Source organism: Coregonus lavaretus, assembly GCF_964263955.1.
Source record: "Coregonus lavaretus genome assembly, contig: HAP1_SCAFFOLD_3462, whole genome shotgun sequence".
Lineage (NCBI taxonomy): Eukaryota > Metazoa > Chordata > Actinopteri > Salmoniformes > Salmonidae > Coregonus > Coregonus lavaretus.
This window is the reverse complement of record NW_028158496.1, coordinates 33739-51462: the sequence shown is the minus strand read 5'-3', so window position 1 is coordinate 51462 and position 17724 is coordinate 33739. Positions and strand designations below refer to the sequence as shown.

The window sequence follows — 17724 nt, the reverse complement described above, 5'->3', positions numbered from 1 at the left end:
GCCAGATGGGGAAACCCTGTACTACACTGACACTCATATACACACACACACTACATACGCTCACACACACACACACACACACACACACACACACACACACACACACACACACACACACACACACACACACACACACACACACACACTTTCACACTCTTTCACACTCTTCACATACGCTGCTGCTACTCTGTTTATTATCTATCCTGATTTCCTAGTCACTTTTACCCCTACCTACATGTACATATCACCTCAACTACATTGTACCCCGGTACCGGTACACCTTGTATATCGCCTCGTTATTTTATTGTGTTACTATTTCTTACTTTTTAACTCTGCATTGTTGGGAAAGGGCTCGTAAGTAAGCATTTCACGATAAAGTCTACACCTGTTGTATTCGTATTGTATGTGACAAATAAAATGTGATTTGATTTTAACCTTACTCTTATCTCACTCACTATTAACAATAACAACTACAATCTTCCAGGCTTAGAGCTTAAACAAGAGCACTCCTAAAGACCCAGTAGCTGTCTGCCAAGAAAACCATCTTGTGCCCTGAGACACTGATTTGCAGGGTGTGTGTATATGTGTGTGAGAGATTTCACGAAGCAGCACATGGTTTGAAGCAATGAATCATACAGACTAGCAGTGCTGCTGCCCCACGAAGACCAAATTGAGCGCTGAGAGAGAAGAGGGGATGTTTTCACTTCATCTAATTAAATAATGAGAACTCTGCTGCTCGGGGCCCGACGCGGGGAAGAAGGGGAGAATGGAGGGATGGAGAGATAGAAGAGAGAGGGAGGGTGAATTTGTTATCCGATTGTCTGCTCCTATGGACGAAGTGCCACTTAATACTGTCCGTTAGTTTCGTTTACCTCCAGGAGCAGTAAAACAGAAACAATAACAACAGAAGAAGATGTTTCCTATACGCTGTGGCCATCTGAGCTCTATCCACCAAAAGTATAAATCGTTCCCAGAATCGTTCCCAGAAGTCCATGGGTCGTGATTGTGAATAGCCTCTACTACGAGACGAGGCGCCATCTTCCTCAGCGGCTGGAGAAGAGTACAATCAATACTCAGTTTAGACTAAGTCCTGCCACGAGAAGACATTTTCACCAACAGGAGAGTGAATGCTGAGAATGATGCTCTGGGCCACCCCAACACAATGAAGCCCTGTTGTTGTTGTTTTTTTGGTAGATCAGCTTAATATTGCAGATAGATTGTAACTTCCATCAATGTAATTGTCTGCATCACTTCCAATCCCCCATATGTTTTCTTTTTTATATATACATATATACACACATACATACATATACATATATATATATACATACAGTGGGGGAACAAGTATTTGATACACTGCCGATTTTGCAGGTTTTCCTACTTACAAAGCATGTAGAGGTCTGTAACTTTTATCATAGGTACACTTCAACTGTGAGAGATGGAATCTAAAAAATCCAGAAAATCACATTGTATGATTTTTAAGTAATTCATTTGCATTTTATTGCATGACATAAGTATTGAGGATTTTTTATGAATTTATTTGCAAATTATGGTGGAAAATAAGTATTTGGTCAATAACAAAAGTTTCTCAATACTTTGTTATATACCCTTTGTTGGCAATGACACAGGTCAAACGTTTTCTGTAAGTCTTCACAAGGTTTTCACACACTGTTGCTGTTATTTTGGCCCATTCCTCCATGCAGATCTCCTCTAGAGCAGTGATGTTTTGGGGCTGTCGCTGGGCAACACGGACTTTCAACTCCCTCCAAAGATTTTCTATGGGGTTGAGATCTGGAGACTGGCTAGGCCACTCCAGGACCTTGAAATGCTTCTTACGAAGCCACTCCTTCGTTGCCCGGGCGGTGTGTTTGGGATCATTGTCATGCTGAAAGACCCAGCCACGTTTCATCTTCAATGCCCTTGCTGATGGAAGGAGGTTTTCACTCAAAATCTCACGATACATGGCCCCATTCATTCTTTCCTTTTCACGGATCAGTCGTCCTGGTCCCTTTGCAGAAAAACAGCCCCAAAGCATGATGTTTCCACCCCCATGCTTCACAGTAGGTATGATGTTCTTTAGATGCAACTCAGCATTCTTTGTCCTCCAATCATGACGAGTTGAGTTTTTACCAAAAAGTTATATTTTGGTTTCATCTGACCATATGACATTCTCCCAATCCTCTTCTGGATCATCCAAATGCACTCTAGCAAACTTCAGACGGGCCTGGACATGTACTGGCTTAAGCAGGGGGACACGTCTGGCACTGCAGGATTTGAGTCCCTGGCAGCGTAATGTGTTACTGATGGTAGGCTTTGTTACTTTGGTCCCAGCTCTCTGCAGGTCATTCACTAGGTCCCCCCGTGTGGTTCTGGGATTTCTGCTCACCGTTCTTGTGATGATTTTGACCCCACGGGGTGAGATCTTGCGTGGAGCCCCAGATCGAGGGAGATTATCAGTGGTCTTGTATGTCTTCCATTTCCTAATAATTGCTCCCACAGTTGATTTCTTCAAACCAAGCTGCTTACCTATTGCAGATTCAGTCTTCCCAGCCTGGTGCAGGTCTACAATTTTGTTTCTGGTGTCCTTTGACAGCTCTTTGGTCTTGGCCATAGTGGAGTTTGGAGTGTGACTGTTTGAGGTTGTGGACAGGTGTCTTTTATACTGATAACAAGTTCAAACAGGTGCCATTAATACAGGTAACGAGTGGAGGACAGAGGAGCCTCTTAAAGAAGAAGTTACAGGTCTGTGAGAGCCAGAAATCTTGCTTGTTTGTAGATGACCAAATACTTATTTTCCACCATAATTTGCAATTAAATTCATTAAAAATCAATTTGTCTGTCATAGTTGACATGTACCTATGATGAAAATTACAGGCCTCTCTCATATTTTTAAGTGGGAGAACTTGCACAATTGGTGGCTGACTAAATACTTTTTTTCCCCACTGTACATACATACATACATACACATACATATCCTTAAAAAATATATATTCCCCTTTATTACTTTCCAACCCCGCCACCCTTTCCCCACTTGGAGTAAACTAGTGAACAACAACGCCTAGGCCTCTACTTCCAGCCCATACCCACTATCTACATTTTATGGACACAGTCAATTTTACAATAATTACATTTTGTTTGTTCTTTCTCCTGAACTTCCTCTACTCTCAACCTCTCCGATCATTTTCATGATGTCCATCCGGTTTGCTTCTATATGCCATATCTTTCTAACTGTGCTCCTTCACAAAAGCTCCCAACCTACAACCCATACACTTATTATGGACACAGTATGCTTACATTATTAGTTATCTTGTTATTGTTTGTTGTTAGTTGTTATTAGTCCCATCCTTCAATTCCATTCAACACCTCCCATCTATCTTTTAACACCATCCATATAGGATTTCTATTTGCCATTTCTATTTCAACTGTACTGTGATGTCTTACAAAAGTTCTGAACCTTTCTATTCTCATTGTTTCTACAGATTGTGAATTGAAAATAAACATTTTTGCTAATAGTATTATTATGTTATTGATCGATTGACAATGACTTTTCAGATCACCCAGTAGTGCTATCTGCAGGGTTAGCTCCAGGTAAATATTGTAATCATTTAGCCATTCCTGGACCTGTGTCCAAAAACAAGCTACAAATGGACAGTACCAAAACAAATGATCTAATGATTCTGTCTCTTCGCAGCAAAATCTGCAGAGCTGGGAAGATTGAATCCCCCATATAAATAACATTCTATTGGTAAGCAAGAATTTTATATAATAATTTAAATTGAAAGATTCTAAGTTTTGAATCCGGTGTTGGCCCTGTTGTTGTTGTTGTTGTTTGTGTGGTGTGGCTAACACTGCTGCGTGAGTGCACTAACATGCTGGTTGGGACAGATACTGGAACAAGCTGCCTGAGGGAAGGGATGGAGAGAGGAATGAAGGGATGGAGAGAGGAATGAAGGGATGGAGAAAGGAATGAAGGGATGGAGAAAGGAATGAAGGGATGGAGAGAGGAATGAAGGGATGGAGAGAGGAATGAAGGGATGGAGAGATGAATGAAGGGATGGAGAGAGGAATGAAAGGATGGAGAGAGGAATGAAGGGATGGAGAAAGGAATGAAGGGATGGAGAGAGGAATGAAGGGATGGAGAGAGGAATGAAGGGATGGAGAGAGGAATGAAGGGATGGAGAGAGGAATGAAGGGATGGAGAAAGGAATGAAGGGATGGAGAAAGGAATGAAGGGATGGAGAGAGGAATGAAGGGATGGAGAGAGGAATGAAGGGATGGAGAGAGGAATGAAGGGATGGAGAGAGGAATGAAAGGATGGAGAGAGGAATGAAAGGATGGAGAGAAGCACTCTGACCTTGTGTTTCTAGAACATTCCTAACTCCTCGATAAAGCAATTACAAGTCCTCTTCCTCGTGCATAAACACAAAGGAATGACCTCCATCCACCCCTTTAATGTCTTGTGATGTGTGTGCGTGTTTGTGCGTCATCCCCTACAGCATTGCATGACTGCCGTGACAACCAAGATGTCTGGGTGGACGGCAATACTGAACCATCAATGGCATCCCCTAAGACTTTTCCTGGCCTTGGAATGCACTGATGCGTTAGAGAGAGAGAGAGAGAGGGAGAGAGAGGGAGAGAGAGGGAGAGAAGACAAAGATGAACAGAAAGAAAGAGCATCAGAAAGGGAGGGAGAGAGAGAGAGATAGAGAGGGAGCAAGAGATAGAGAGAGAGAGAAAGAGTGAGAGAGAGAGAGAGAGAGAGAGAGAGAGAGTAGAGAGAGAGAGTGAGAGAGAGAAAGAGAGTGAGAGAGAGAGAGAGAGAGAAAGAGTGAGAGAAAGAGTGAGAGAGAAAGAGAGTGAGAGAGAGTGAGTGAGAGAGAGAGAGAGAGAGAGCGAGAGAGAGAGAGAGCGAGAGAGAGAGAGTATGAAATAGAGAGAGAGAAAGTGAGAGAGTGAAAGCACTCAAGGAGAACATCCTTGGTTCCTAATTACAACACGTTTGGCGATACAAAAAGAGAACACTGTGTTTAGAGCGTAGAATACTAATGCAGATCATCATCACGGAACAACCACCAGCAGCAGCTATTAACAACCACACTGTAATCACCAGAGTCTCCCCCCCCCCCCCCCCCCCCCCCCCCCCCCCCCCCCCCCACACCTCCTTCCTTCCCAAGACTGTGATTAAACCCAACACACATCCACAGACACAACACAGCCCTGTCACCACAGACTATACACCGTGTACACGAGAGAGAGAGAAAGAGAGGGAGAGAGGGAGAGAGGGAGTGAGAAGGAGAGAGAGAGAGGGAGAGAGAGAGAGAGAGAGAGAGAGAGAGAGAGAGAGAGAGAGAGAGCGAGAGAGAGAGAGAGAGAGGGAGACTTTCTCTAACAGGGCAGGTCATAGATCTGTCTCTTCACCTCAGGCACTGAATTATAATTACCACTGCTGATTGTGATGCACCACGGAGGAGAGTCTGTATCCACGCTTTCTTAAGCAAACGCTTCTAACCATACCACAACTGACTTCACATTATTAGAATCAGCAACAGGGTGGGTGATGGATGAAGGGACTGGAAATAGCTTAGTGTTTGTGTTTGTGTGTGTGTGTTTGTGTTTGTTTGTGTGTGTGTGTGTGTGAGTGAGTGCACGTGTGTATGTGTGGTGTGTGTGTGTGTGAGTAGAAATGGACTGGTAGAGGATAAACATGTCTACACGTGCTCTGTAGACGCTACATCAGCACAAGTCAGTGGAAAACAGCCAGACATAATATCTAGAGGCTGTTACTGAGTGTGAGGGTAAAAACAACCAACACAGAAGCTTTGCCTGGAGGTGTGTTGGGTCATTGTCCTGTTGAAAAACAAATGATTGTCCCACTAAGACCAAACCAGATGGGATGGCGTATCGCCACAGAATGCTGTGTTAGCCATGCTGGTTAAGTGTGCCTTGAATTCTAAATAAATCACTGACAGTGTCACCAGCAAAGAGATGTGTCTGTTACTTGAACTCTGTGAAGCATTTATTTGGCCTGCAATTTCTGAGGCTGGTAACTCTAATGAACTTATCCTCTGCAGCAGAGGTAACTCTGGGTCTTCCATTCCTGTGGCAGTCCTCATGAGAGCCAGTTTCATCATAGCGCTTGATGGTTTTTGCAACTGCACTTGAAGAAACGTTCACATTTCTTGAAATGTTTGGTATTGACTGACCTTCATGTCTTAAAGTAATGATGGACTGTCGTTTCTCTTTGCTTATTTGAGCTGTTCTTGCCTTAATATGGACTTGTTCTTTTACCAAATAGGTATATCTTCTGTATACCTTGTCACAACACAACTGATTGGCTGAAATGCATGAAGAAGGAAAGAAATTCCACAAATTTACTTTTAAGAAGGCACACCTGTTAATTGAAATGCATTCCAGGTGACTACCACATGAAGCTGGTTGAGAGAATGCCAAGAGTGTGCAAAGCTGTCATCAAGGCAAAGGGTGGCTATTTAAAATATATTTCTGATTTGTATAACACTTTTTTGGTTACTACATGATTCCATATGTGTTATTTCATAGTTTTGATGTCTTCACTATTATTCTACAATATAGAAAATAGTAAAAATAAAGAAAAACCCTTGAATGAGTAGGTGTGTCCAAACTTTTGACTGGTACTGTATATTGTGTAAATAAGTATTTGGTTGCTGTGGCCAGGGAGTAATCATAGACCTGGATGAAAAAGACAGCCAGCAAATTAAGTTTTATTCCTAAAACAAAACATTATGTAGCAGGAAAGGGAACACAACCTACTGTGTAGAGTAGAGCAGAGGGGAGTTTGGCCCAAGACTTAATCTGCAGCTCGTAAAAGGACAAACCACACAGTATAAATATGGATATGAATATACATCACATGGTTTAGCCTCATAAGTCTGGGTCTGATATACTTTGGAATGTTTTTTAGGACTATTAGTTGGGAATATGTTGGGTGTGTTGTGGTGCTGTGGGTTACAATCTGTGTAGTGCTCCATCAATGATGTAGCTTAGGTTTCCAGAAATCTACAGCTAAGAAACTGTGCTGCATGTGTGTACACATGAAATAAGTATAAGTATAAGGGACACACAGCACCCTCTATGGAGACGTTTTCTGTCATTTGTTTTGTTTTGAGAAATCTTCAGCAGGAAAAGAGTTGTTTGTTTGTCTGACCACTTAGCTGAAGCAAACCGAACTAACATCCAAACAGACAACAGCTGTAAACGAATGAATCAGTCAATACATTCTTGACCAGGCTAAATGTATCCATTGGATTCTGTCTATCCCTTTAATAGCTATTACTGTCTTTTCAATTATTAGTCTGCTCATAATAAACGTTTGTAGAGGGAATGAGGAAATACTTCCGTTAGGATTGTGTAATGCACCAAACGTATAGATTTGCAAGGACATTGTCCCATGAAGCCATCCATGGTGAAAATCAACCTTGAAACAGTGTCTCTCTGCTGGTATTAAAGTTTACGACCTGTCTCCATGGGAGACGACAGGCAGAGGAAGGAGGGACACTGTAATTAATTAGGTCTAATTAACAGTGTGGCCATTTCTCCAGAGACGTATAGTGTCTTTCTAGCGTGTGTGTGTGTCTGACCAACCCAACCCAGTGCAGGGACAGAGAAAGTCTACTGCAGCTCTCAGCAGGACCTCTTAAGTACTAATCATTCATCATGGCAGTCTGATGAAGTCAGTCAGAGAAAAAAAGTCAGGGAGCTTCAAAGCTCTGTTCAGGAGACAATGTCAAGAGCATCCTGGCTGGCTGGCGCTCAAGTTGTCCTTGGCAACTGGAAAATAACAAAGAGAAAAGAGCAAAGAACCCTCCTCTCACCAAGACAGCAGCCAATGAATGTTGCATACAGTACAACTCATGATAGACATTGCAATAGGTAGCCAATTTGATAGCTTGAGAGAGAGAGAGTGGGTGTGGTAGTGTGGTAGAGTGTAGACTGCTACCTGGATGAGAGATAATCTCTCTGAAATGACCCCAAAACAAGCCCAAAACACCATGCTAACACATCAGTGGGATAATCTAGGCCTGCTAACACAACAGCTAACACCAGCGCCTCTCTTCTGTTCTGTTCTGTTGAACATCCATCCCAAACATCTCTTAGCTTTACAACCCCGCAGGAAAGTGAACTAAGGAGAACTGAGGGTGGATTAACAGCAGTTTGGGATCTAATACTAGGGGTTAAAAGGAAAAAGTGAAGACTCTCTGTTAAATAAACAGGAAATAACCTGTCTGGCCTCTGACTCTGCTAAGACAGCTGCTGGCCCAGGTCAAATATAAAACAAGCATTTAGTCAAGTTCGACCACATTCATGCCCTTGACTTGCCTTCAGTTTGAACTCGGTGACATAGAATACCACTGTAATACAGAATAGAAGCTGAGTTCTGAAAGCTGTGTGTTGCACAGAGGATGGCAGACATTGACCTTACTTAGCCAATGCTCCTGTTGCAATTGATACCTTGAGCAAATTCTTAGACAGGAAACACTGAGAGCGAATTGAACCGAAACATTTGTAAAACAAAAGTAAATCAAATCAAATCAAATTGTATTTGTCACATGCTTACTTACAATAATGTGTGTGTGAATGAGTAATCTTTAAGATCGCTAGGTTCCTACCTTGGCCTTGCCGGTGCTCTGTAGAATATGGACCAGTGCAGAAGCCATCTCCTCCTTGTTCTTCACACTGATGCCAGGCTCCAGCACGGAGCACAGCAACATGTAGTTATTGGTGGTATACTCTGCAAACTCCTTATACATCTCCATAGGCAGGATGTTCATGCTCTGGTAGCGGGCCTTGATCCGAATCATCGGCCCCGGCGTCTTCCCCTTGTTGGGCGTCGGCGTGCTTACAGGGTACCACTTCTCCATGAACTGCCTCCCCGTCACCGCAGCGACTGGGATGTTGACCAGTCCGATGTAGTTGTTCTTGTCTTTCTTCTTCTTCTTGTCCGAGTCTTTGTAAAGGTGGGCCGTGATGCTCTTGGCAGCCGGGAGGTTGTTGAACTCAAAGTGCTCGCCCCAGAAGACGTTGTCGGTCTTGAGCTTGCAGGTGGTGCGGGCGTATAGGGTGTCATCCAGACACAGCTCACAGAAGTACTTCTTCTTGGCCGGAATGTCCTTGGCTTCGATGATCCACAACTTCAGCATGTTCTCCACCCGACGGCTGTTGTCCTGTTTGGGGATAGAAAGAGGGGGGGGGGGGGGAGGGGGGGGGTTAGGAACAGGGTGGATCCCAGACCTGGGTCTAGATTTTAGTACATAATGACTGTAACTCAAATACGTTCAAATACTTGAGAGAAAGAAGGGGAGAGGTTAGGGTCAACGGTAGCCAGACCTGGATCTAATACATATCTCAAATAGTATGCAGGTATGTTGGTGCTACCCAAGGTTTCTATGGGAATGTGGTGCTTCTCTCTCTAAACATTGTAGATTCTGAGCCTTCCAAAAAAGAAAAAATGACAGCAATATATCTACAATATCAGTGGTGCAAAGTACTTCTAAAGTACTACTTAAGTCGTTTTTTTTGGTATCTGTACTTTACTTTACTATTTATAATTTTGACAACTTTTACTACACTACATTCCTAAAGAAAACAATGTACTTTTTACTCCATACATTTTCCCTGACATCCAAAAGTACTCCTTACATTTCGAATGCTTAGCAGGACAGGAAAATGGTCCAATTCACACACTTATCAAGAGAACATCCCTGGTCATCCCTACTGCCTCTGATCTGGCGGACTCCCTAAACACAAATGCTTAGTTTGTAAATTATGTTGGAGTGTGCCACTGGCTATCCGTAAAAAAAAAGAAAGAGAAAATCGTGCTGTCTGGTTTGCTTAAAATAAGGAATGTGAAATGATTTATACTTTTACTTTTGATACGTATATTTTTGCAATTGCATTTACTTTTGATACTTAAGTATATTTAAAACCAAATACTTTTAGACTTTTACTCAAGTAGTATTTTACTGGGTGACTTTCACTTTTATTGAGTCATTTTCTATTAAGGTATATTTATTTTTACTCAAGTATGACAATTGGGTACTTTTTCCACCACTGTAAAATATAAAAAAAATACTTGAGGTGTGCTTGATTAAAGCTAGACTCACTGGAGTGCAGGGCGTGTGGCTGGAGTTTAGCATAATTTATAACGGGTAATTAAGACGTTACATATTAATAAGTAGATCAATAGCTGATTAAAATGCATACGTTAATGGTACTGCATGGTAGATTCTGCATATAAATACAGTTCATTATGCTAATTTAATTTAATGGAACCAGTAAAATGATAACCATCTCATGAATAGAACTCAGCAAATGGCTTTCAGACTGTTTTGGATATTGCATGTTATTTAACACCCACTACAAATACTTTTTCCCCTTTTCTCATTTCAAAAACGTTCTAACGTTGGTTTCAAGCGCCAATGTTTACGGACAAACAAGCAAACCTACACTGTATCTAATCTGTGGAAAATCACTAAATAATGAAAGACCTGTGAGGCAGAGATGGAAAGATTCATATCCCTGCCAGAAGTCTTTTGAGAAGAAAAAAAAAACTTCAAGGTTATTGCCTAACTTTTTTCTTAAAGGAGACTTTTACCCAAAATCCAGAAACTCCCAAGTGATTCCATGAATTGAAACTAGTTCAGTGGAGTTTGCCCTCTCCCCCTCTCTCTCCGTGTAGTGCTGTACTGAAACATCTGCAAAAATGGGTCACATGACTCCTGATGTTGCTGGATGCAGGCCTCGCTCTGCTCTGTTGCCAGTGAATTAATGATTCAGAAATGTGGACAAATTCATTGTTTTATTGAAAGCCTATGGGCGAATTAGCTATTTTTGTCAAAAGTATCGGTTTTGAGTCACGAAATGTGTACCTAAAATTTTCCACCTAAAATGTAGCGATTATTTTATATATTTATTTTATGTAGCTGACTACAACGGAGAAGAGCGAGGCCTGCATCCAGCAACGTCAGGAGTCACGTGTCTTATTTTTGCAATTGTTTCAGTACAGCACTACAGGGAGAGAGAGGGGGAGAGGGAAAACTTCACTGAACTAGTTTCAATGTATGGAATCACTTGGGAGTTTCTGGATTTTGGGTAAACTTCTTTAAAATTCGAATTAGCAAGTCATTTGCTAAATAATCAAAGATGAAGGCGGGAGTGTGCTGTCAGATTTGCATTATTTCTTGGCTTGACGCGGGGAGCCATATGTTAGCCGCTTGCCTGCCATCTTGCTGCGCTGTTGTGATTAAAGGAAAAGTGTTGGGTCCTCTGTTTGACAATCTGGTGAGTGTTCTGACTGTGTTTCCCACGGCTCTGTGTCTCTGGCTCGCTGGGGGTGCTGCCACTGCAGATGTACAGTACAATACCAAACAGTGTGGATGATTGAACTCTCTGTCTGTCTAAGTGTCTGACTCAATTGCTCCGTTCCAATCAGGTCACTTGCTATCTTCCCCGGGCCCCTTGTTGAGTTAAGCTGAGTGATGGAATTGGAATCCAGACGGTCTCTGTCTCTGTCTTTGTACTTGAACTAGAAGATTGGAATCAATCCAATCCACTAATCGTTGCATTTCTATCTGCAACATTCTGTAACATTAGACCTCAGTCCCCTGGTCTCACCTTGTTGGGGTGGACGGCTCTCCTCAGGTTCTCCATCCATTTGTCCCTCTCTGCTGAAGATCGACAGGAGAAACATTTACTTCCTGTTGAGGTGGTGACCTGAAACCCAGAGAAACACAACACTGTGACTACTGTCCTTCATACATGGGGAACCAATGCATGATACAAGATATACACAGACTAACAAGAGGAAACACACTACTATCGTACAATCAATCTTATCTTGACACACACACATTGTGCTGGCAGATAAGGTGTCTGACAAAGGGTTGGTGGAGCTGAATGAGGAATCATTGAATAATGCAATTGGATAAAGCACTCGGTAGTGGTCGGACATGAGAGAGAAGGAGAGAGAGAGAGAGAGAGAGAGAGAGAGAGAGAGAGAGAGAGAGAGAGAGAGAGAGAGAGAGAGAGAGAGAGAGAGAGAGAGAGAGAGAGAGAGAGAGAGAGAGAGACAGTGAGAGTATGCCAAATGTATGACCATATTAGAGACACATATTTCCCTCAGATTACACAGACCCACAAATAAATCGAAAATAAACCCAATTTTGATAAACTCCCATATCTATTGGGTGAAATACCACAGTGTGCCATCACAGCAGCAAGATGTGTGACCTGTTGCCACAAGAAAAGGGCAACCAGTGAAGAACAAACACCATTGTAAATACAACCCATATTTATGTTTATTTATCTTCCCTTTTGTACCTTAACTATTTGCACATAATATGACATTTGAAATGTATTTCTTATTTTTGAACTTTTATGAGTGTAATGTTTACTGTTAATTTGTATTGTTTATTTCACGTTTGTTTATTATCTACTTCACTTGCTTTGGCAATGTTAACATGTTTCCCATGCCAATAAAGCCCTTAAATTGAATTGAATTGAGAGAGACAGAGAGAGAGAGAGCGAGAGAGAGAAAGAGAGAAAGAGAGATAGAGGAAGACAGATGAATACAAGAGAGTGGATATGAGAGCAAGCGAAAGAAAGAGTCATGTACGATGAGAGTGATCGCAATAAGAGAAAGTCTCTTCAGTTCATGGTAGAGTGGCTGGTTATTTTTAACTCTCAACCTGCTCACAGAAAGAGCTCAAAGAGTGCTTAGTCACTCTCCTCTCCTCCCAGAACCGTGTCTACTGCCATCAGGGCTCTTTTTAGAACCTGGGTCCTGCTGTGTGTGTGTGTGTATGCGTGCGTGTGTGTGTGTGTGTGTGTGTGTGTGTGTGTGTGTGTGTGTGTGTGTGTGTGTGTGTGTGTGTGTGTGTGTGTGTGTGTGTGTGTGTGGTTACTGGTGCTCACCTCAAGGCAGTGCTCCTGTGGTGTGTGTGTGTATGTGAGAGGGTGCTCTTAATGAAGAGTGCCTTGTCAGGTGTCTTGTGTGGGTGAATGTTCAATTGAATGTGTGTCTAGTGTTTATCTCTCTCATGTAAGCAGTATCTTGGCCCAGGATAAAGCACATTGGTCATACAAGCGTGTATGTACTTGTGTGTCTGTGTATTTGCAGCAACTAACTTGCGGCGGCAGGTATCCTAGCGGTTAATAGCGTTGGCCCAGCAACCGCAAGGTCGATGGTCCGAATCCCCGAGCAAATTACCTTAATTGATCCTGTAAGTCGCTCTGGATGTGTCTGCTAAATATAAAACTGTAAACGTAGTCCTTGGCCCTAGATGCTGTGAGTGCATGCGTGTGTGTACACTTGTGTGTGTGTTCGCGCGCTTAAAGGGATACTGCGAGATTCTGGCAATTTTCTACTTTCTCAGAGTCAGATTAACTCGTGGATATTATTTGTATGTCTCTGCGTGCAGTATGATGGAAGTTAGAGGTAGTTTCTCGTTGCTAACTAGTGTTAGCGCAATGACTGGAAGTCTACAGGTACGGTAGCATATAATAGCAGTATCTCTTTAATGTACGTGTGTGTGTGTGCTTGTGTGTGTGCATGCCCTTCTATGACTGTGCTCCTCCTCACCTCGAAGCAGTAGTCCTGTCCGAGGATGGAGCTGTGAACGGGTTTGATGAGCACCTCGTCCTCCATACTGATGTCCAGGGCCTCCACAGCACTACTGGGGCTGAGCAACGACTCGTGGCTGCGAGACTCCTTCAGCCTCGGCATCAGATTAGATCTGGAGAAAGCGGGATGGGGAGAGGGTGAGTTAGTTAACATGCAGGGGGGATAGGTGTGTGTGTGTGTGATATATATATATATATATATATATATATATATATAGAGAGAGAGAGAGAGAGAGAGAGAGCGAGAGAGATGTGAGAGAAAAGGGAGAGATTGTGAGACCGGAAGAGAGAAGGACATGGGGATGCTCCATCAGTCCTCAGCTCAACACTACATACAGTGGGGAAAAAAAGGATTTAGTCAGCCACCAATTGTGCAAGTTCTCCCACTTAAAAAGATGAGAGAGGCCTGTAATTTTCATCATAGGTACACGTCAACTATGACAGACAAATTGAGATTTTTTTTTCTCCAGAAAATCACATTGTAGGATTTTTAATGAATTTATTTGCAAATTACGGTGGAAAATAAGTATTTGGTCACCTACAAACAAGCAAGATTTCTGGCTCTCACAGACCTGTAACTTCGTCTTTAAGAGGCTCCTCTGTCCTCCACTCGTTACCTGTATTAATGGCACCTGTTTGAACTTGTTATCAGTATAAAAGACACCTGTCCACAACCTCAAACAGTCACACTCCAAACTCCACTATGGCCAAGACCAAAGAGCTGTCAAAGGACACCAGAAACAAAATTGTAGACCTGCACCAGGCTGGGAAGACTGAATCTGCAATAGGTAAGCAGCTTGGTTTGAAGAAATCAACTGTGGGAGCAATTATTAGGAAATGGAAGACATACAAGACCACTGATAATCTCCCTCGATCTGGGGCTCCACGCAAGATCTCACCCAGTGGCGTCAAAATGATCACAAGAACGGTGAGCAAAAATCCCAGAACCATACGGGGGGACCTAGTGAATGACCTGCAGAGAGCTGGGACTAAAGTAACAAAGCCTACCATCAGTAACACACTACGCCGCCAGGGACTCAAATCCTGCAGTGCTAGACGTGTCCCCCTGCTTAAGCCAGTACATGTCCAGGCCCGTCTGAAGTTTGCTAGATTGCATTTGGATGATCCAGAAGAGGATTGGGAGAATGTCATATGGTCAGATGAAACCAAAATAGAACTTTTTGGTAAAAACTCAACTCGTCGTGTTTGGAGGACAAAGAATGCTGAGTTGCATCCAAAGAACACCATACCTACTGTGAAGCATGGGGGTGGAAACATCATGCTTTGGGGCTGTTTTTCTGCAAAGGGACCAGGACGACTGATCCGTGTAAAGGAAAGAATGAATGGGGCCATGTATCGTGAGATTTTGAGTGAAAACCTCCTTCCATCAGCAAGGGCATTGAAGATGAAACATGGCTGGGTCTTTCAGCATGACAATGATCCCAAACACACCGCCCGGGCAACGAAGGAGTGGCTTCGTAAGAAGCATTTCAAGGTCCTGGAGTGGCCTAGCCAGTCTCCAGATCTCAACCCCATAGAAAATCTTTGGAGGGAGTTGAAAATCCGTGTTGCCCAGCGACAGCCCCAGAACATCACTGCTCTAGAGGAGATCTGCATGGAGGAATGGGCCAAAATACCAGCAACAGTGTGTGAAAACCTTGTGAGGACTTACAGAAAACGTTTGACCTGTGTCATTGCCAACAAAGGGTATATAAAAAAGTATTGAGAAACGTTTGTTATTGACCAAATACTTATTTTCCACCATAATTTGCAAATAAATTCATTAAAAATCCTACGATGTGATTTTCTGGATTTCTTTTTATCATTTTGTCTGTCATAGTTGACGTGTACCTATGATGAAAATTATAGGCCTCTCTCATCTTTTTAAGTGGGAGAACTTGCACAATTGGTGGCTGACTAAATACTTTTTTCCCCCACTGTATACTGTACATCTTCTCAAATCAACACATGCTTACAAAAACATTCACTCACACGTTCCCCATCACATTCAGCTAGCGTGTTCTCAGACACTTTCACTCAGAGCAATCTGTCTTTCTTCATCTCTGATAGACAACAACAATACATTATACTGTTGTTCCCTAAAACAGACTCTATCTATCTATCTATCTATCTATCTATCTATCTATCTATCTATCTATCTATCTATCTATCTATCTATCTATCTATCTATCTATCTATCTATCTATCTATCTATCTATCTATCTATCTATCTATCTATCTATCTATCTATCTATCTATCTATCTATCTATCTATCTATATATATATATACGCTACCGGTCAAAAGTTTTAGAACACCTACTCATTCAAGGGTTTTTCTTAATTTTTTACTATTTTCTACATTGTAGAATAATAGTGAAGACATCAAAACCATTAAATAACACATATGGAATCATGTAGTAACCCAAAAAGTGCTAAACAAATCAAAATATATTTTATATTTGAGATTCTTCAAAGTAGCCACCCTTTGCCTTGATAACAGCTTTGCACACTCTTGGCATTCTCTCAAACAGCTTCACCTGGAATGCTTTTCCAACAGTCTTGAATGAGTTCCCACATTTGTTGAGCACTTGTTGGCTGCTTTTCCTTCACTCTGCGGTCCCACTCATCCCAAATCATCTCGATTTGGTTGAGGTCGGGGGATTGTGGAGGCCAGGTCATCTGATGCAGCACTCCATCACTTTCCTTCACTCTCCATGAAGGCCTGATTCACACTGTCTCCTCTGAACAGTTGATGTTGAGATGTGTCTGTTACTTGAACTCTGTGAATCATTTATTTGGGCTGCAATTTCTGAGGCTGGTAACTCCAATGAACTTATCCTCTGCAGTAAAGGTAACTCTGGGTCTTCCATTCCTGTAGCGGTCCTCATGAAACATCATAGCGCTTGATGGTTTTTGCGACTGCACTTGAAGAAACTTTCAAAGTTCTTGAAATGTTCCGTATTGACTGACCTTCATGTCTTAAAGTAATGATGGACTGTTGTTTCTCTTTGCTTATTTGAGCTGTTCTTGCCATTATATTGACTTGGTCTTTTACCAAATAGGGCTATCTTCTGTAAACCCCCCCTACCTTGTCACAACACAACTGATTGGCTCAAACGCATTAAGAAATAACTTTTAAGAAGGTACACCTGTTAATTGAAATGCATTCCAGGTGACTACCTCATGAAGCTGGTTGAGAGAATGCCAAGAGTGTGCAAAGCTGTCATCAAGGCAAAGGGTTGCTATTTGAAGAATCTCAAATATAAAATATATATTTGTTTAACACTTTTTTGGTTACTACATGATTCCATATGTGTTATTTCATAGTTTTGATGTCTTCACTATCATTGTACAATGTAGAAAATAGTACAAATAAAGAAAAACCCTTGAATGAGTAGGTGTTCTAAAACGTTTGACCGGTAGTGTATATATTATTATTTATGTTTTAAATAATTTCTTTACTGCTCTAAGGATATAATTATTGCTTGGATAACCTTTTTTACTATTATGTATTGATTTATTTTTCACTCTTTATGCAGAGCGCACTGCAGAGAAAAACTGAAGAATTATCACTGAATTATCACAGTGAATTATTGTAATGTTTGTTTATGTGTCAATTGATCCCATTAGGGATTCATTCATTCATTAATTCATTCACACAAAATCAGCTTATGCAACAACAAGGCTCTATACTGAGTCTGGTTCATTCAACTCTCTCTCTCTCTCTCTCTCTCTCTCTCTCTCTCTCTCTCTCTCTCTACTTCTATACCAGCTAGCTGAGGACAATGCTCTTTGAGTGCTTACTCTCAGTACATTCAGTTCAAATAAAGAGCGACTTAAACATTAAAGATATCTCATCCATCTTTCAGATATGGAAGAATGGTAAACAAATAAAGAGGTTTCTGCTGTTGGCAATGTGTTTGATATCACCCCATTTTCTCTGTCTGAGAGGGTGCTTTCTACTGCCACCTGAAAATACTCAATACTATTGGAGAATGGGGTTAGTTAAGCCAAAGGGGTAGGTTGAGCCAAAGAGGTAAATTGAGCCAAAGGGGTAACTCGAGCCA

The 17724-nt window shown here is 41.9% G+C and overlaps 1 protein-coding gene across 1 annotated transcript in view; it reads right to left on the bottom strand.

Moving 5' to 3' along the window:
• LOC311123907 (disabled homolog 2-interacting protein-like) overlaps positions 1–17724 on the bottom strand; it is a gene marked incomplete at its 3' end in the record, with an annotated part of 43032 nt that overhangs the window by 10426 nt on the left and 14882 nt on the right. Inside the window, exons 2-4 of the mRNA XM_084198121.1 lie at positions 13616–13769; positions 11650–11748; positions 8646–9200 (exon numbers count right to left, since the gene is read on the bottom strand). Of these exons, the coding sequence (XP_084054247.1) occupies positions 8646–9200; positions 11650–11748; positions 13616–13769 (808 nt within the window). The remainder of the gene's footprint in view (positions 1–8645; positions 9201–11649; positions 11749–13615; positions 13770–17724) is intronic.